At 43.6% G+C, this 20687-nt stretch overlaps 1 protein-coding gene across 1 annotated transcript in view; it reads right to left on the bottom strand.

The window, feature by feature from the left end:
- The window catches only part of LOC310680276 (uncharacterized protein), a gene marked incomplete at its 5' end in the record, with an annotated part of 79592 nt that overhangs the window by 33377 nt on the left and 25528 nt on the right, over nt 1-20687 (bottom strand). Inside the window, 7 exons of the mRNA XM_083446651.1 lie at nt 569-793; nt 1988-2094; nt 3313-3490; nt 5101-5325; nt 6708-6929; nt 8169-8337; nt 10051-10162. Coding sequence (XP_083302777.1) covers nt 569-793; nt 1988-2094; nt 3313-3490; nt 5101-5325; nt 6708-6929; nt 8169-8337; nt 10051-10162 — 1238 coding nt within the window. The remainder of the gene's footprint in view (nt 1-568; nt 794-1987; nt 2095-3312; nt 3491-5100; nt 5326-6707; nt 6930-8168; nt 8338-10050; nt 10163-20687) is intronic.

Raw genomic sequence — 20687 nt, 5'->3', positions numbered from 1 at the left:
CTTCCACGGTGAGCGGCAGTTGCGGCCCACAGCAGTGCCTCCTCAGCCCCGCAGAGTCTCGCCATCTTTCCACAGCCATTGCCGCTCCCTCCTGGCCACCACAGAGCATCACAGGCACCAGTAGGCCCGCAGTTTGAATCGGCCAATCTGCAGTATCCTGGGTGGCAGGGCATGAGGAGAGGACCTGAGGGACACAGTCTTCCCTCAGGTCCACTCCCCAGGCATAAAAGTAGGTCGGGACTGCCCTAAGTGGCCCAGTCAGGCAGAACAACAAAGGCCAACTCTACAATTCTACAGTACGATAATTCTATGATTATTCTGTGAGATTCTGCCCTATAAGGGATAAAGTAATAAACTGGTCAGTTGCACAGAAACTATCATTTCAGACAAGCAACTGAATGTTAAATGTCGTAAAGGTTAGTAGTGAATGGCTCTTAAATAATTTGCTGTAGTGACGCAACCCTTCACTAACACAGCTACAGTCATTTCTCCCTTTTAAAAAAGGAATAGGCACATTCCTAGTCATGGTTCGACGCATAGAGAAGTTTGGGAAGAGCTCAGTTTTTACCTTTGCGGTTCCATCAATCTTGAGGCGAGCTGTTCGGACGTTGGTATTATCAATTGCAAAGTCTTTTTTGGTGTACTCTCTTCCTTTGGGATCTGTGAGCAGAATTTCTGGTGGGGATGTGCCCCACGTCACCACAAAGAAAGTGTCATTCCCCACTGTTTTATCAATGGTTACAATACCATTCAGCTGGTCTTGGGAACCGACGCTTTGCCCTCTACTTTCAAGCTGTTGTGGGGGGGGGGGGAGAGAAATAAGTATACAGTATCTGAAAAGTTTTATAAATTGAATACATATGGTTTATTTCCTTTCATAAGGTGTAAAGAAATGAGTGGCGGTACATTGTTTAGAAGGTGTCTTCACAGTGGTTAGTTCCGCTGGACAAGTAATACGCAATACTCAGACGTTAATAAAAATGCTGGTACAGTCATGACATGATAGGTCTTGCCCCATACAGATATTGGTTTGTCCAGTGGTGATAAATTTAGTTTCTATCAATATTTCAATGTTAAAGAGATGGAGGAAGGCAGATAAGCAGCTACGTTGAAACAGGTGGAAACAATCGCACCTCTACCTCAACAGCCTTGGAAATGGCCAGCCAATATTTGGACAATGCTAGATGAGGCAACTCAAATCTCCAGTTTCCACATTTTGGCAATGGGTAGCTGGGCTGGAACCATGGTGCTGGGTTGTTGTTTTTAAAGAAACACTTTTGTCATATACTATTTTCCTAATGAGGGACACGGGTGGCGCTGTGGGTTAAACCACAGAGCCTAGGACTTGCCGATCAGAAGGTCGGTGGTTTGAATCCCCGCGACGGGGTGAGCTCCCATTGCTCAGTCCCTGCTCTTGCCAACCTAGCAGTTCGAAAGCACGTCAAAGTGCAAGTAGATAAATAGGTACCGCTCCGGCGGGAAGGTAAACGGTGTTTCCGTGCGCTGTTCTGGTTCGCCAGAAGCGGCTTAGTCATGCTGGCCACATGACTTGGAAGCTGTACGCCGGCTCCCTCAGCCAATAAAGCGAGATGAGCACTGCAACCCCAGAGTCGGTCATGACTGTACCTAATGGTCAGGTTTACCTTTACCTTATTTTCCTAATGAAACCTCTTCTCCAATTTGTTATTTGTCCAGGCAAAGAAAAATGAATTATATTACACATTCATTTGAACTCAGAATGGTACATTGTGAAATGTTTCAGCTCTGCCAAAATCCATTTTGGCCGTTAGCCCTTCTCTTTTAATTCTTTTAATACCTGTTCCTCCCCATGTTCAATAATAGAAAAATGTGGGCTGTAGAATTGATTTCACTCTGTGTTGACTTTAATTCTTGTATGGTGCCTAGTAATTTTAAGCAAATAATAATAGTGATAGTGATGATGATGGTGATAGACTGCTGCATGCACTCAAATCTTTGCAGTTCAAACCTGAATAGACTGTTGACTGATATCTCCACTTCCTGAAGAAATTCCACTGAAAGCATCGATGAGGCCGTTGGAATCCAAACTGTCAGTGGCAGAAAATTTTAAACCTCCTGAAATGTGGTTGAAATAATAATAATTAGAAGAATTTTTCAGGTGGAATAAAATGCAATTAGATTTGTATGATGCCTTGTAGTGGCCACTACATGGTGGGGGGGAATGGTGAAAATTTTATTGAACGATCACTAATTCTTGCACTAGGGTTTTTTATTTCATAGAATGCCACCCCCCAAGGTGTTTGTGTTTTGTGGTCATAGGCAGCAACTGGAATAGCTAAGGAAAATTTAGCCCACTTAACACAGCGGAAGGAAGGAAACTCTAGATTTCTTAATTGCCCTTGTATCTCACCACCGCACCTAACCCAGTACACAAAGACCCTTTCCAATGTTATCCTCACAAAAAGTCTGCTTAAAGACAGTGCAAAGTGAGCTTTTGTGGCTGAACCTCGGTCTCCCCATTTTCAATATGGCGTTCTATCCTCACAACTGCCGTAATGACAGAATACCACATTTATTCAAATCTAATGCTCACTTTCTGGAGCCAAATTACGTTGCGAAAAATGAAGGTGCGCATTAGATTCGACAGCACATTTACATTCGCCAGCAAATACATTTTTTTGTTTGTTTCAAGGTTCTGAAAAGTTGAGGTGTCCGTTAGATTTGGTGACGTACATGTATGAGACTCGAGTAAATACAGCAATAGGACTTGGGATTGTTAAGGATCATGGTTTAATTTCCTGAAATAGTCATATTTATTCATGTTAAATTTCTGTGTGTTTTTAACATGGGTTTTTCCTAGGGTGTAGCTCTCTCATGTGATTGGATGACTGTGAGTCACATGTGGGAGGCGTTCCATTGTGTTGTGACTGTTATTCAAGTAAAGTGGAACCTCAGATGCCAAACACCTTGGAACTCATACATTTCGGCTCCCGAATTATCAAAAACAGGAAGTGAGTGTTCAGTTTTTGAACGATTTTTTGGAAGCTGAACGTTCAGCGCGGCTTCTATGGCTTCCGATTGAGTTCAGGAAGCTCCTGCAGCCAATTGGATTCCCTCTAAATTTGAGAACCAAGGTATGACTGTAACTGTTGTTTTTAACTGCTTTTCTGTCTTCTCTCTCTCTGTATGAGGGGAATTGCTGCTGAGAGAGGCTTCTCTGAATACTGCTGCGGACAGTGTGTGAAGTGAAACAAACTTTTTGCAAGACACCAGCTGGCACTAAGTAGCACAGAAGACTCCTGAAAGACTCAGACATTTCGTTCAATTACTTACCCGTCATGTCTGCCAATCCTTCTAGTTCTTCTGCAGCACTTGGTCCCAAAGCAATGGTGTGAATTATAGTCCCACTATTTTGAACTTCTTCAAAACAAGAGGTTATAGTAGCATCTTCGCCATCTGTCAAGAGCACAATTTCACAGCCTTTTGTAGTTGAATACTTTTGTAAAAAGACCTGTATGGAAAAAAAAGGATTGAAAAATTAACAGCAATTAGAAATGTAGAAGGGCACACACTTAAAGTGTATGACATAACTGCTACAAAGCTCTGTAAGTATGTTGTACGGTTGCTGCTCTGTGACATATGTGTGAATTAATTTCGTACCTCTATAGGAAGTGGACTGCGGTGAGATAAGTGCCATATATGTTACTGTTAAGGGAGAAACAGCATTTGTTACTTCACTACTTTCAAAGGGCAGAAAATATGTGCAAATTGGGTTACTCACTCCTCTGTCTAGCTGCTGTTCCACAACAACTGACATAGCATTCCCCTAAAATCCATGCCTAGGAACAGAAGACCTCACAGTTTCTCTTTTTTATATTCTTAAATTTCAATCTTTGCAGTTATGCAGCAATTTCAGAATTTTATTTTTAAAAATTCCTCATGAAAATTATTCAGCATTTTAGTGCAAATTTCTCCTAATAAACATTTTTTTTTATATGCAGTTTTCACTCAAGCGCATAATTTTGCAAGCATTTTCTCCTAATAAAACGCATCTTGATTATAGATTCCCCCCCATTTGGTTATGCATCTTGATTATAGGTTTTTTTAATAATAGATTCCATTTCATGCAAACTTGTACATTATATGTTCATTTTTGTAAACATTGGTGAGCTGGAAAACTAAAGCAATTCATTTTGGATTGAAAACTAATAAACTGAAAACTAATTGAAAACCAATAAAAATTAATATCAAAAAAAGAGAGGAAACCTTAAAGCACCAAATTTGGAAAATTTTGAATTTCAAAGGGTGGTATGTTTGGGTTGTCAAATTGCTTAGGAAAGTGATAAACTCGGCTTTAAATGCAAACTGAACAAATTCCCCCTCCCTATCCCCACACTTGGAGACATCAACTTTAGCACTCTCTTTTGCCTCAATATGGAAAGGGAGAGAAAACATATAGCTTCCGTTGCAGGGAATTCACAGTGATGCACTATGGCTCCTTCACTGTTTAGGACCAGTTTATCAGGCTGCCCAGTCCCTAAGATCATTGCTAAATCAAGCTGGAAGAAGAAGAAGAAGAAGAAGAAGAAGAAGAAGAAGAAGAAGAGGAGGAGGAGGAGGAGGAGGAGGAGTTTGGACTTCAGGCTGAGAGATTTCAAGGTCACCCAGCAGCTGCATGTGGAGGAGCGGGGAAGCGAACCCGGTTCACCAGATTACGAGTCCATCGCTCTTAACCACTACACCACGCTGGCTCTTTTGGCTCCACCCAAGCTATGAACCTGAGCTTTTAGGTGAGTAAGAATCCAGAACTGGTTGAACACCACTTACCCAGGCAGCAAAGCACCTACTCAGCACCTCTATCTTGTCTGCACTGAATTCCAGTTTTCTTGGCTTTTATGAGACCTGATATGCCCTCTAGAACACAACTATTATATGCAGCAACCCTGCTACAAACATGAGTCTGACCAAACTGCGGGAGGCAGTGGAAGACAGGAGTGCCTGGCGTGCTCTGGTCCATGGGGTCACGAAGAGTCGGACACGACTAAACGACTAAACAACAACACTCAACTAAACAGAAGCATAGGAATAAAATAATCTAGATTTTTTTTTCTTCTCCTTCACCTCAAATCCTGACCGCACGCCGGAACATATTCTGGTTCCTCCACCAGCTGAGGTGGGAAGATAGTCCACAAGTGTTTGCCTCATGCTGTTGCTGCTGATCTGTTTCAAGCCAGTCAGAACTGATGCTATGTTGCTGAACGTGACTATCCCAACCCAGGATCCCGCTTCAATAATCTGCAGGACGAATATTTCTGCAGCTTGTTTCAGCCGACCAATGCGATTGTGCTGCATGTGAATAATAATAATAATTAAAAAACAAACAGCATTCACAGACTTGCCATTGCATTCTGAGAAGCAAATAAAAAATTCCCCTGAAGCTTTATTTGTAAGTATAGTGATCAGCAAAACATTCGTGAATATAGACAGATCCATAATGTTTCAGAGTATCCAAATAACCTCATCCATGTTGTGATTCAGGGCGCAATCCATCTGGAATTTTTTCTGAAATGGATGGGAGGTGCACAACAGCAGCTTTCATTTCAACACGGCTTGTCTCGTGAATTGTGCTCTCGAAGAATATTTCTCCTATAATATTTTTGTGGCTGCTGAACACATTTCCATATGTTATATATGGAAATACCAATTCAGTTAAGAGAATCTCATTTCTATTTGCTTAGCAGTTGTTTGGTTAGTTAGATGGTCTTTACCCTGACTTTCAGTCAAAAGATTCCCATGTCTCTTGAAACCACTTCAGGGATTATCACCAGAACATGGGTAGCTTCTGAAGCTTCCTGCTCTACTGAGAATCCTAAAAGAGCTGACTGATCTCTTTAGATATCTCAACCGAATGCTTGCAGTTGGATTTCCCCCTTCCTTCTTCCATGCTTCATCCATTCTGTCTCTCCCCTACCCAGTGTTTACCATCTCCCATAATCCTTCACTTGCTCTGGGTTCCCTGCACCAACACAGAATGTGACTGAGGTTGCCCTCTGGCACGCAACGGCCACATTGCCCTTCCCTGCAGCTCATCTCCTGTATGGATTTGTAACTACAGCTGGATAAATATCTAAATAAACATATCTAATCAGGTAGACCAAGTGTGATGAATGTTTGCTGAACTACAAATCCCATGGTCACTGGCCATGCTTGCTGGGACTGACAGGAGTTGTAGATCAGCAGTATGTGGAAGGCTGAAGGTTCCCTACAACTGAGATACAACAAAATTGAGCCTCACTGTTGCTAATATAGAGTGTCATTTGCTACAGAAATGCCAATGCTGTATTGGCATTTATAATAATGATTTTATTTTTTATACCCTGCCCATCTGGCTGGGTTTCCCCAGCCACTCTGGGTGGCTTACAGCACATTAAAAAATGTAAAACATCAGACATTAACATTTCACAATACAGGGCTGCCTTCAGATGTCTTCTAAAAGTCAGGTAGTTGTTTATCTCCTTGATACCTGACAGGAGGGTGTTCCACAGGGAGGGCGCCACCACCGAGGAGGCCCTCTGCCTGGTCCCCTATAACCTCACTTCTTGCAGTGAACTGCCAGAAGGCCCTTGGAGCTAGACCTCAGTGTCCATTTGTTTTCGCTATGGACATGAAAACCATGATTTTTGAAATTTCTCAAAACATATCTTCAGAACAATGGAAAGCAGACTTACCGCATCCATACTTCCGGAAACATCAAGCACTAGACACAAAACTCTCTCCTGTTTTTTCAGCAAGGAGACAGTGGGATCAGGTGGGGGAACCGTTAATGGAGATGAACTGGCAAAGTCGGGAGAGTCCATAATTACTTCCCAGGTGCTCCTGTAGTTGCACTTTTTATTCTGCAAATTTGTTGCTTTAATATTATGGTTGCTTTTGTTACAGAACTGAGTAACCTAAATAAAAGATAGGAAGGACAGGTCAAGATCACAGCCTCATTAGCAATTCCTACTTCATGGCAGCTATTCCTTAGGAAGAGGTGCTGCAAAGATGGACATTCATTGGTACAGAGACAAAAAAAGGCTACAGGGTGTTCGGCAGATTTTTAGTTCTAGACGTCTGTTGCCCTTACCCTCACATAAATGCAATGAAAAGAGTTTCCAAAGAGTCTGTTCTAGTTTACTTATTGACATAGCTGTCAACCCCCCCCCCTCCTTTTAAGGGAAATTCCCTTATTCTGAATAGGGTTCATAGCAAGAAAAGGGGAAAGTTGACAGCAATGCTTATTGATCTCCCAGGGCTTGAACAGACATTCACTTCCCATGTCACAAGTTAATGTCTGTGGCAATCACACAGGGTCCCCGGACATTTCACCATCTATTGATCCCGGTGCCACCACTTTATTTCTCGCTGCCACCACCCAGGCCCTACCTGGTACAATACTGAGTCCAGTCAGGGTTAAATTGGAACATAAACTTCTGTTTATTTATTGCAGTCTAGCAAGCGTGTGGTTTCATAAACGGTCTCGGTCAATTACAATTATGGGGTGCCTATCCAGACCTATAACTTCCGCTACCTGCTCTCACTCACTAAACCTCGCAGATATTTACTTGTCTTCCTAGCTCCTAACTGTTCCTGACTCAGCTTATTTCACTACGCTAACTCAACCTACCCACAGACTCTACCAATTCACTCCCACTCCAAGCAACCACCCAAAGAACTCCCCCTTCGCCCCTCCCAGAGCTGGTTTTATAGTCCCTCTGACTCCACCCCCCTGGGTTCTGACTGGGTAACCTGTTTAACTATTTCCTCTCCAGCACCCTCATATGTTAACGTCATGATGTCCATATATCACTACAAGGGGGAGTCTCAGTGTTCATGTGGCTGAAATAGCAACGGCACAACACAAGAGGGAGGTATAAGATAACACAATAAATCCCTGGTGTATGCAGGAGTAGAAGAAATCCTGGGCAAACCTTAAAAGTTTAAAAAGTCAAAAGGGGTGTGTCTGTGTGAGCCTCTTCTGCTGTGAAATGTTTTTTTCTGGGCTCCTGCAGTTGGAGGAAGAACGCAGTCCATTCCCCCCTTAAACACGGAGGTTGAGGTTGCCTACCTCCTTAGCAAAAAAAAATCTTGTGTTTTTGAAGGCAGACACCGGAGAAGAATAGATCCCAACTGAGATTTGTCGTACTTACCGAAGGGAGACCTTGCAAATACATTATAGAAGCTGCAGTATCTTGGCGCCTGCTTGGGAAAAATTCGCATCCGTGTTCAAACAGCTGAGTTTGGGGATCAATTTTGCAACGTCTGTGTTGTTTGCCACCAAGTGGGAATATGTATTGACCGGTGAAATCCGTCGAGCACCTAATCAATATAATAGAAACAAATAATGGCCAGTCAATTTAAAAGTCGAGAAATAAGCAGTTACGTGCTGGCATGTTGTTGTCCATGCCACAGTTGCTAAAACGCCCACCAGCACTCCCAGAAGATCGGACTGTAGAATTCTAAGTAACGTGGATATAATACAGTTTGATTAAGAACTTATCCACTTTTGAGTGGCGTGGCACGAGTGGAAGTGATGATGAGCCCTCAGTCACATAGGTTGCTTCCAGACAAGCATTTTATGTCACAAATATATGGGTCTGCAAACAGGGATTTCTGTACCATTTTAAGGCAGTTTTCTTCCTGTGGCGATAATGTGAACCTCTGGACTAATAACAATTTTAATTCTTTTTAAGTGATCTAATTTACACAGAATAGTCAATTCGGGGGGAAAGGTCTCTTTTTTCCTAAATGACTATTGTGTGCAGATTAGATCAGTCATTCACTCCTGCCTTGCTGCTATGGGATATAAATTAAAATAACAATAACAATAGAAAGAATAATGACGACGATGACGATGCAGCAGCAACAACAACTGGATTTGGCTGTGGAAATGATTAAGACTGACTAGGGCCGCCATACATCAGACATAGCCAGGATTTGTCCGTCGAAAATGGCATCCGGGCAGAATTTTCGGCAAGCGGCGAAAATGTCTGGAAAAACCCAGGTGTATGGCAAGCCCATATTGGAAGTATTGATTTTTTGGTGATTTCCCTCAAACTTTGCCGCCCCACCCAGTGGCGTAGCGTGGGTTGTCAGCACCCGGGGCAAGGCAAGTAATTTGCACCCCCTAACCCGTGGATTTGCGCCCCCTAACCCTGCCCCCAGATGTTGCGGCCGGTGCGGCCGGCCCCCCTTGCACCCCCCACGCTACGCCACTGGCCCCACCCCCAAGAAAAATGCTCAACAACCTTTGGTCTGGATTTTCACTTTTTGAAATATGGCAATCCTAAGACTTACCTATTGCAAACAGTTGCAACCAGACCGTCTAGGGGTGTTGATTAGGTTGGCCCTATGCCTGTGCTAACTGCTATTGTCCCAAAGGACTCCTCGATATGAACAATGGGAAGAAGGCTTAATGGAGTAACAAGGGGTCTCTTGACACCCTACCTAGGCCTTCTCATGAGATGCATGAGTGCTTGGAAGACTGCAGCTGATAAGGAGATGGACAAGGAAAAGTAGGTAGTGGGCAACATGACAGTGACCTACAGAGATGGCCGTGTGGCACATCTAGAGCAGGTGTACATTCGGGGGAGCAAAACCCGATTCCTCATCTTGCCTGATATGCTGAAAAATGCTCCAATGCTGAAAAGTACGGAGAACGAAAACCAGGGCTCTGGGGCTGGAAGGGGCAAAGCTGCTATCCTGAAAGCCAGAGGAAGAGGGCATGGCATGGGGAGTGACAACATTTCCCAGAAGTGGCAGTAACTTCGGACGCAGCCTTTTCTCAATGAATTGAAAACTCTTGTTGCGGAATGTGGTGGTGATGGGCTTTTGTGTTATTCAATAAACGTGTTTCTTACAAAATGGGGTGTGTGTGTGTGTGTGTGTGTGTGTGTGTGAAAAAGGTACTCATTGGGTGTGCTGTCGGCCAAGACATTGCAGCATTTTCCCCTAATGAAAAGTCTCTTCTGTATATCATCAAATTACAGGCTAATCCAGTCTAGACAATAACTGGACGGTATGGGATGGTACCTAGTGGCTTCAGGCAAGTTGTCTCCTCCAGTAGCATAGAAAGGTGCATCATTGTTATACTCATCAAAGACACCCCATCGGAGATGAGCCCACTCATGAACAAAGACTCTACCTGTGGAAGACAATGACAAAGCTCAATGTGACACACTTTTTTGGGGCGGGGGGAAGAAACATATAATGTACAACAAACACACACACACAAGCAATTAAATTACTATGAAAGGGATAGGCAAATTTTTGATCTGATTCAAAAGTCCCTCCTTCCCTCCCATCAACGTCTATAAGGCTTCAGTTCAGTCACGGTGCAAGCCAGCAGTGGTGTTGTGGTTAAGAGCGGTGGACTTATAATCTGGTGAACCGGGTTCGCTTCCCCACTCCTCCACATTCAGCTGCTGGGTGACCTTGGGCTAGTCATACTTCTCTGAAGTCTCTCAGCCTCACTCACCTCACAGTGTTTGTTGTGGGGGAGGAAGGGAAAGGAGATTGTTAGCCGCTTTGAGACTCCTTAAGGGGAGTGAAAGGTGGGACATCAAGTCCAAACTCTTCTTCTTTTTCTTCTCCTTCTTCTGACAACATCTTGTAGCACAGCCTCATGACCTTGTCATGGACTCTCACCTTGAGTTTCTGACTCAAACCATTGACTTGACCTCTTGATGGAATATTGCTGGGCTTCACCTGTGAGCCTCGAGCTCTCACAGCACAGGGTATTATTGGCTATGGTCGTTTTAAAGCCAATTTATTAATGGCTTCAGGTTGAGGGGATGAGGTGGTATGATGGAATGGGAGCATGTTCAACTAGCTTCAAGAAAGGAGACGTTGTGACTAGAATATGTTCTGATGAATCTGACATGGAAATATTGTTGATCTGTTACAGACAAATTAGGAGGCTTTCGAGTAAGTAACCAATTACATTTAAGGAGTTAATGGAATTCCCGAGAAAGCATTATCTTTTGAAACCTTGACTCACATTTTAATAATAATAAAAAAAACAGGTACTACCTCGAGGACCATAAGCATTATACAAATTGTCGTTGGTCAAGAAGTTAGGAGTAAAATGAATGTATCGCCCTGGTTCCCCACATCCGCCATATTGCAAGGTGTAGGGATCGTCTCCATATTTGGCGAAAGATTCTGCCACTATGACATCGGCCTGAAATAAAACAGAACACAGCTAAAAGATCACAGAGAAAAGAAACAACCAATACTGTTGATATTAATCTTATACGGTGATTTTGATTCTGAACAGAAATACAGTACAGTGGTGCCTCTGGTTACGAACTTAACCTGAAACCGTTCTTAACCTGAGGTACCCCTTTAGCTAATGGGGCCTCCTGTTGCTGCTGCGCAATTTCTGTTCTCATCCTGAGGTAAAGTTCTTAACCAGAGGTACTACTTCCAGGTTAGAGGGGTCTGTAACCTGAAGTGTTTGTAACCCGAGGTCCCACTGTACACAGATTTGGGCCCAAGGGTTACAATGCACATTTAAAAGAAGTTATAGCCTAATAGTGTATTCTCCTAAAACAGCTGAGGTCATCTTTTGAATAAGTACCTGTGCAATTTGTGAAGTGTGTAGCCTAATACAATGCAGGTAGATGTAGAAAGAAGTCTTGATATTCAGTTAGGCTTACACTCAGTAAAGAGCACATCGGACTGCAGGGTTACTGTCAGTGAATGTATACATAGTCACAATTATAGGCTGTCCAGATCTCTAGACTGTCTATATTTTGTGAAAGAAATTCAAATGCACATTCGTAAATTCTGATCTGTATAAGTGGGTTGAAGTGCTCTGTCACCCTAGCACAATAAATCTGTTTTGAAACGGCTTTTTGCAGTTAGGAAATGTGTTGAGAAACAAGGAGTGGACCAATGATCAACAGGAAGATGTATAATACCCTGCATAGAAATCAAGATGAACGTTCGTATAACCCATGGGTAGGCAAACTAAGGCCCAGGGCCCGGATCCGGCCCAATTGCCTTCTAAATCCGGCCTGCGGATGGTCCGGGAATCAGCGTGTTTTTACATGAGTAGAATGTGTCCTTTTATTTAAAATGCATCTCTGGGTTATTTGTGGGGGCCTGCTTGGTGTTTTTACATGAGTAGAATGTGTGCTTTTATTTAAAATGCATCTCTGGGTTATTTATGGGGCATAGGAATTAGTTCATTTTTATTTTTTTTCGAAATATAGTCTGGCTCCCCACGACGTTTGAGGGACAGTGGACCGGCCCCCTGCTGAAAAAGTTTGCTGATTCCTTTCAGAACAAAAATGCTCAATAAGCACTTAATGTTCTCTAACCTCTACATAAGAAGCCCTTAAAACTTAAGAGCAAGCAGGATGATACCAAAAGCATAACTTTGGGAGCCAAAGAACTGTAGGCCAAAACAAAAGTATCTCAGAGAGGTACTGTATATATGTGTTTATATGCTAATGCTGGAAATATCCCAGCCAAGATGGACAAGCTGAAGTGCTTATTCTTAGAGGATAGCATTGATGGAGTGGGCATAACGGATGTCAGGTAGAATGGAGAGAGACAGTGGGTTATATCTGGATACTGACATTATAAGAAAGCCAGGCAAGAGCATCCTGAAGGTGGTGTTGCTCTGTACATCAAAGAAGACATGGAGTCCAACAAGCTAAGTTAAGAGTGGTGGAAGCCTTGGAGCTCTACTAATCTCCAACATAGATGGACCTTTACAAAGATCCATCCCTTGGGTTAAAGGAATCAAAATTTGATGCCTACGATACAAGCATATTATGATCATATTATGCCTCTTCAATCTTCACAACAGCCATGTGAGGGAGGCTATGCCAAGAACTCGTGACTGATTGACATTCGAAAGTAAGCAAACACAATGAGAAGTGAGTTTAAAGAATGAAAAATGTTCAGGGTCACCAAAAGGCTTGTAATAACTTGTGACTTGTGAAATAGCAAATGCTCCAAGTACTTTCGTAGTCCGTGACAGCATATGTAATAATAAATTTGTTAATAATAATAATAATAATAATAATAATAAATTTTATTTATACTCCACCCTCCCCAACCGAGACTGGGCTCAGGACGGCTAACACCAAATATATAAAATACATTAAAATTACATTAAAAACACGAAATCAAACGATTAGTTTAAAATACAATTTGAATCACATTTAAAATCAAAATAAAATTAAGTGGGAACCCACGAGTCATAACCGTAGGGGTAAGGAATTAAAATTTCACCAGGACCGGCCATTCATGCTAGTATTTAAGATTTCTCAAAATATATTTTCCAGTTCCTTATTTTATGCATTCCTTTGAGGGTAAAGGGGGATCCTGTTTTGGGAGCACACCAGGGTCCCCAACCTTTTTATCCTAGCCTTGACCATTATCACATCTGTAAGAACAATATATTTTATGCAGCCCAATTCCCCTAGACTTACCTTATCATAGGTTTGTGTAGTTACTCTCTGATATCCATGTTCAATCAAAAGTAAACCCAGTTGCATTCAAAGCTGATGGCATAGTTTTATTCTGTATTTATTTTTCCCTCCGATCTTTCCATTTGCCCCCAATCTTTTCTTTTTAAAATAATACTACAAGTACATTTGCAATCTGAAGTATTCCCCTAGATTTACCTTGTCATAGGTTTCTGTAGTTGCTCTCTGATACTCTGCTTTGTCTTTCCATGTTGAAGGAATGAGAAGTTTTACAGCCTTGAAGTAAAATCTTTGTTGTGTAGCACTGAAGAGATATGTTGACGCCTCTTTGATCATGTCCTAACAAGGAAAGGAAAGGAAAGGAAAGACATCTGTCTGTCAGTGACTAGTATCTGCATTTGGTTTTACGGAATGTGCCCTTTGGTCTTTTCTGCCATCTTTCTTTCCCTAAATCCCTTTCTCCAAGACACTAATACATGGGTAGGCAAACTAAGGCCCAGGGGCTGGATCTGGCCCAATTGCCTTCTAAATCCAGTCTGAGGATGGTCCGGGAATCAGTGTGTTTTTACATGAGTAGAATGTGTCCTTTTATTCAAAATGCATCTCTGGGTTATTTGTGGGGCCTGCCTGGTGTTTTTACATGAGTAGTGTTAAGTTGTGGGTGAACATATCAGACGACACATCGATTCTTCAAACAGCTCTTGTTTATTCACAGGCCAGAACAGAACTGAACTGAAGGGTTCAGCCAGTCTGCTTATATAGAGCTCCACTAGAACGCAACAGTAACCATTTTCTGTAACTATTCAATCACTGAACGTCACTTTCAATCCCTTATTTGCATATGTGGACCTGAGTGAAAACTATCTACAGTATCCCCCTTTTGGCCCAGGGTGAGAACTTCAGTACATAACAAGTAGAATGTGTCCTTTTATTTAAAATGCATATGTGGGTTATTTGTGGGACCTGCCTCGTGTTTTTACAGGAGTAGAATGTGTGCTTTTATTTAAAATGCATCTCTGGGTTATTTCTGGGGCATAGAAATTCGTTCATTTCCCCCCCCTTCAAAATATAGTCCGCCCCCCCCCCACGACATCTGAGGGACAGTGGACCGGCCCCCTGCTGAAAAAGTTTGCTGACCCCTGGGCGAGTAGATGCGCTGCACATTCCTGCATCAGGCACATTTGTTGTGTGGATACTCCTGTGTCATTAACTGCAGCCTGACATATAGGGATTTTAGCATGCAAAACTACACCTGGGACTCAGCTACACAGCTGCAAATAAAAAGTTTTTAAGTGTGTTTCAAGCGCAACATACAATGTGACTCTAGATGGCGAAGGTGAGCCTTATGGAAAATTCAATGTATTTTTTAAAAACGTTGGTTTGTGTTTTTTCAAAAGCATTTTCAGAACGGTTTTTATATATGTGTAGATTCCACCCTGGTATGAGGGAAAAGTTCTGCAAAAAGTTGTGCCTTACCTCCTGTTAAACACATTTTTGTTTTGTTTCTCCAAAGTAGTAGCCATTTTGTCAAGTGATAGTGGAAGGAAGGGCTGTTCTTGGTAGTGGCATCCCACTTCTGGAATTATCTCCAGAAATTTGGTGCCTCACAGAGCTCTGATTAGTTTAAACCTATAATCCTAGATAATTTGAACGATTTCCAACTGCTCAATCAATATGCCATGTGGTGTTTAAACCCTTTGGCAAAAACCAAAACTTTTCCTAATCAATTTTGTTTTTTTCTTGCACTACCAATCGATTAAAAGATTTCAAAAGTCTTCTCACAGGGGTTGAGACAATAAAATAGTATAATCAGCACACATAAATTCAGGCGATGACCATTTCGTGTGGGGGTTCCGTTCCCGGCCCCCGAGTATGTCAGCGGAGTTACTTTTGTAAAAATCGACAAGCAACTTATTATTTATTTGTTTATTATTAATTGATGGGGTGTTTTACTTCTGCAGAGCCACACCGCACATTTAAAGCCCACAACTTGAACCCCAAAGAATTCTGCCCATTGTAGCTGCTTAAAAGTGCTGGGAACAAGTAGCTCTGCGAATGGGAAAGGTAAAGCTGGGGGAATTCACTTTAAAAGTGCGTTGGTTGTGCTTTAAATGTGCGGTGTCAAAACTTGAGCAACATTCACCTCCAAGTACATGGCAGCGTTCTGGCACACAAACAAAACCACACAGAGGAAGGCATGTGGTCCTTCAGGAAGTCCGTTGCTGTTTCACAATCTATCTCTCCCTTTCCCTCTATTTTCAGCACTCAGGGTGTGAGCACCAATGCATGTATAGAGCAGGGGTGCCAATTTGAATAAAATAGGGGGGGGGCAGATAAGTCCTGCCTCACATATTCAATCACAATATGCAGCACACAAACATCATTTCAATGGCAAGGCCCATCAACTTGGGGGGGGGGTTACCTGGCTCCCTCAAATATTTTACTGGGGTAGTTGAAGAGACCTTGTCTCCTAGGAGTTGGCTCCTACGTCACAGAGCCAAAATGGTGGCACCAGTTCACAAGAGGGAAGGATCAGAAGGTTTGGAGTCACTGCAAGTTTTGAACATTTTTAAAAATATATATATTTAATGCGCCTGTGGGGGAAGACAGCCTGCCGTATATGTCTGAGCCTTGTTGCGGGGAAACCTACACTCATAAAATGCAGTGCATTTTCGCAGCCTATCACAGTCACTGAGGGGTAAGATGCTAATCAAACACGTTCACAACTATTTAGCCGTCTCACCTTTATGCGGTCAACAATTTTGTCGTCTTCAGGTATCCTAGGATTGATGGCAATGACCAGGTCTTCAAACCCACCGTTGTCGAGTTTTACCATGGTACCTGCCACCCAATGCAGTACTTGCAACGCCAGCAGAATCCGACAATTCATCATCATCTCTGCTTCCACCTCTTAGTCCAGCCTCACGGAGAGAAATATAGAAGGGTTATTTAGGCAAGTGCTTTGAAAGAGACAGGCAGAAAGAGGCAGAAGAGCCCTTTTTTGACAGCACAAAGAATGCTGCAAATCAACCCAACCCCACATTTCCTTGTGCTATTCATCACAAATACCGTTAAGTTCCCATTCAATAATATAAGGCACGGCTACTCACTTTAGAGGCTCAGAGCACGAGGCTGTCGGCTAACACACAACTGCACAGGGAAATGAAAGTAACCACAATACAAGAGAATGGGTGGAGTGCTCCAACGGGCAACGGGAAACTGTTTAACTCTGTCATTGCCATCTCCTTAGAATAAGATCTGTTATTTGCTTATTGATGTAAAGCTCCAGAATGTATTTTGTATAGTTAAGCTTTCACCTCTATCTGCAGCACATTCTATTTTATTTTATTGCCAAGACTAGTGGCTGATGCAAATAAAGATTATTCTGATTCTACCGTTGCCGTCTCTGAGCAGGGAGAAACTCCAGGGGTCAGTAGAAAATGTGGTGTCTTTACACATGGATGCAACCTGAGCATAGGGTGCAGGGGCTCACAGAATTAACAGCCCAACAGATCTTTCTTCCCTTTTGGTTTTCAGGGGAGCCCTAAACTCCAGCACAGCGCAAAATGTGTATTTGTGTCTCTAGCTTCCTGCCTGCTTCCAGCTCAGCCCCCCACAACTCTGGCCAGTCTCCTTCCTAGCAGCTAGGTCAGGGGGCAGCAAACTTTTTCAGGAGGGGGCCAGTCCACTGTCCCTCAGACCTTGTGGGGGGGCTGTACCTACCCTCTCCCGAAAGCACCCCTCCTCGTGAAAGAAGACCCCTCTGCCGCCACTCACGCCCCAGCCGCCAATGCTGCCTTGTCTTTGGTAGCGGCAGCGGCGTCCTCTGCCTCGACCAGGGGTCTGCGAGGCACAGAGCCCAGGCTGCTGGCCTGGGCGGCAGAGGCAGCCTCCCCGTCACCTCCCGCCGCTCAACTCTTGGCCATGCGTGGCCACCTCAGCGGGAAGGAAGGGGTGTTGCCCAAAGGCATCTGCGGCTTCGGATTGGCTGCAGGAGCTTCCAGTCGGACTTGCGTTCGACTGAGCGATCTTCCGGTCAAGTCCTCCGACGTGATTAACGATCTGAGCCTTTGATGAGGCTCCAAGCACGTTCCCCCATTACGCAGAGTATCCAGCACGCAGGGAAGGAGCCGAGATAGTATGAGCTACATTGCAAAGAGCGTTTTATTTCTAACTACGCAGACAGAAAAGAAATATACATGCTCTCTCTGTGAAAGCAGAGAACCAACTGGGAAACAAAGGAACAGGAAATCAGTAAACATCACATCCGTCTCCCGTCTCCCTGCAGCCAATCTGAAGCCATACCAGCGTCGTGGAAGTCAGTCCCCACACAGCGAGTCCTGCACTCTGTGCCGGTTTAGCTCAGGGACTGATCGAGCGGGCGGCAGGGTCCGCAAGGTTCGCGGGCTGGATTAATGAGCTCAGCGGGCGGCATCCAGCCCCCGGGTCTTAGTTTGCTGACCCCAGAGCTAGGTAAAGGGGTGGAAAAGGCCCACCCATTTGTTCTATGGCACAAAGCAACTTCTTTGGCTATGCTAATTGTGGTGCTTAACTAGCTAGCCAAAGTCCTTGCGAGCTCTGATACATTCTATCCCCACAGATACAGGATTCTCTCCAAAATGGAAAGGAATTAAGGGCATCACCCGAATTAATCCCCCCAACTCACAACATTACATAGCTTCTGTCATATGCTGAAGGCACACTTCATTATGTATGGTTTGCATAATTTGTCTTAAGTAAATGTCATTTAAATACAATCTTTGAGGCTTCTTTTTTCTTCGCAAAATCACCGATTACATCTTCATACTTCATTTTACACAGATTACATCTTCTTCTTTTTCTTTTTGCAAAAGCTCATTCTGAGTTGAGAATACTGCGAGTGAATACAGTTGTTTCCATTTCATGGTTGGCTTAAGCTAGTTCTTTATATGTTTCAGTTTTGAGAAAGAGATCTCCTCTTCACAACTTGCTCCAAAAATAGCAAAATGCATTCTAAAAGCAATGTTGACACTTGGAAAACTTGTCCGTTATTTGTGCGATGATAATTCTAGCCACAGATTTCCTGTCTTGTGCATACATGAGAGCAACAGAAATCCACCTGTGAGCTAGCCACAAGGAAACTAAACCTGTCTGAATACGCCACTGGCATATTCAAACCTGGCGCATGCCACTCGCTGTCTGGTAGGATAGACTGCAGAATTTGTCACTGGCCCTCAAAGCTGAGTCAGCATTACCGCTGTCAACATCATCAACAAAAGCAGGTGATTTGCATAGTAGAGTCCCCTTGCAGGAACACAGGGAGGTGCCTTATACCAAGTCAGATCATCTAGCTCAGTATTTCTACTCTGACTGATAGCGGTGTTCCAAGGTTTCAGACAGGTAAATTTCCAATGCAACCTGGAGATGCTGGAGATTGAACCGGAGGCCTTTCACATACAGTGGTACCTCGGGTTAAGTACTTAATTCGTTCCGGAGGTCCGTTCTTAACCTGAAACTGTTCTTAACCTGAAGCACCACTTTAGCTAATGGGGCCTCCTGCTGCCGCTGCGCTGCTGGAGCACGATTTCTGTTCTTATCCTGAAGCAAAGTTCTTAACCTGAAGCACTATTTCTGGGTTAGCAGAGTCTGTAACCTGAAGTGTCTGTAACCTGAAGCGTCTGTAACCTGAGGTACCACTGTACAACGAATATGCTTTGCCACAAAGCACAAACAAAATTTACTCATTCATACTTTGCCGCTGAGCTACGGACCCTTCTCATAGTTGGATGGTGGGAGTTCGCTTGCCGTTATTTTGTTAACTCTTTTGTTTGCATTTCTTTCCTGTGCAAAAATATTTGCAGCGTCGTGAGATGGACTCAGTTGTCAGCTTGCCAGAACCACTGCCCACAACAGCTGCTTAGATTTCGAAAGGGACATTTGTACCAGGAAAATGGTGGGATAAGGTATTCCTATTCCGGCATGCGGGGCAGGGGGAAGCCAGAGGCAGAACATGGGGAGGAGAAATACAAGTGGGGTATACTATGCTTAAGAAGTTGGGGGGAGTTAGGTGTCTTTTTAAGGGAGACACCTAGGCAATGTGATGTTGCTTCCCTCCAATGCAATCAAAATTGCCTTTTTACATTGCTGCACCCACCAGAGGGGATGCAGGTGGCGCTGGGGGCTAAACCACAGAGCCTAGGACTTGCCGATCAGAAGGTTGGCGGTTCGAATCCCCACGACGGGGTGAGCTCCCATTGCTCCTGCCAACCTAGCAGTTCAAAAGCACATCAAAGTGCAAGTAGATAAATAGGTACCTCTGGCGGGAAGGTAAACGGTGTTTCCGTGTGCTGCTCTGGTTCGCCAGAAGCGGCTTAGTCATGCTGGCCACATGACCCAGAAGCTGTACGCCGGCTCCCTCGGCCAACAAAACGAGATAAGCACCACAACCGCAGAGTCGGTCACGACTGGACCAAATGGTCAGGGGTCCCTTTACCTTTACCTTACTCACCAGAGAGGAGGCAGGGATGTCTTTACCCGATGCACATTACATGATCTGCTTCCCTGTGCTGCCAACCTCTCACCTCTCAAAACTTAAATAACTCTGTCATCTCTGCATGTGCAGCTGTTTCCTGTAGTGTTGACACCTCAGCTGAACTGTAGCTTACATTTACAAACATATGCAAGCCGGTTCGAAGGAAACAACAGTATTTCTCAAGAAGCTACAGAACACATGTGGATTGCAGCTCACATCAAGTGTGCTTGGCTTCAAACACCAGTGGTGGGTCTGCATGGGAACCAAATGATCATGTGCACACAGAAATATGGAGGGAGGGAGGCTATAGCATGTAACAGGGTGCTCCTGAGATCTACTATGCTGTTGCATTAATAGATATTTCTGTAGATATCAAATCTGCAGAGGTCTGTTGGAGAGATTTAAAAGGGGTGCCAAAGTTGGAGGTATCCCTCCCAGAACCCCCCCCCCCCAAAAAAGGATACAGGCTCCAAGTGAAAAGATAGGCTCTTACTGAAATACAAATGTTCTTAGGGACACCCTCAAAAATTAGGAGGAGGCTGTAAAGAACCACACCCCAAGCTATGTTTTTTTATACTCTTCCAGATTACATGCATGATTTCTTTTCACCAATCAAAGGATCACAGTAATCTTAACACCATTTGATAACATATAACCACTTTTCAGTGCCTTTCCTTATTAAGACTTTGACTAATTTTCCTATTCATTAACGG

This window comes from Podarcis tiliguerta (genome assembly GCF_965153285.1).
Source record: "Podarcis tiliguerta genome assembly, chromosome: 6".
Taxonomy (NCBI): domain Eukaryota; kingdom Metazoa; phylum Chordata; class Lepidosauria; order Squamata; family Lacertidae; genus Podarcis; species Podarcis tiliguerta.
This window is presented reverse-complemented; position numbering and strand designations above follow the sequence as displayed.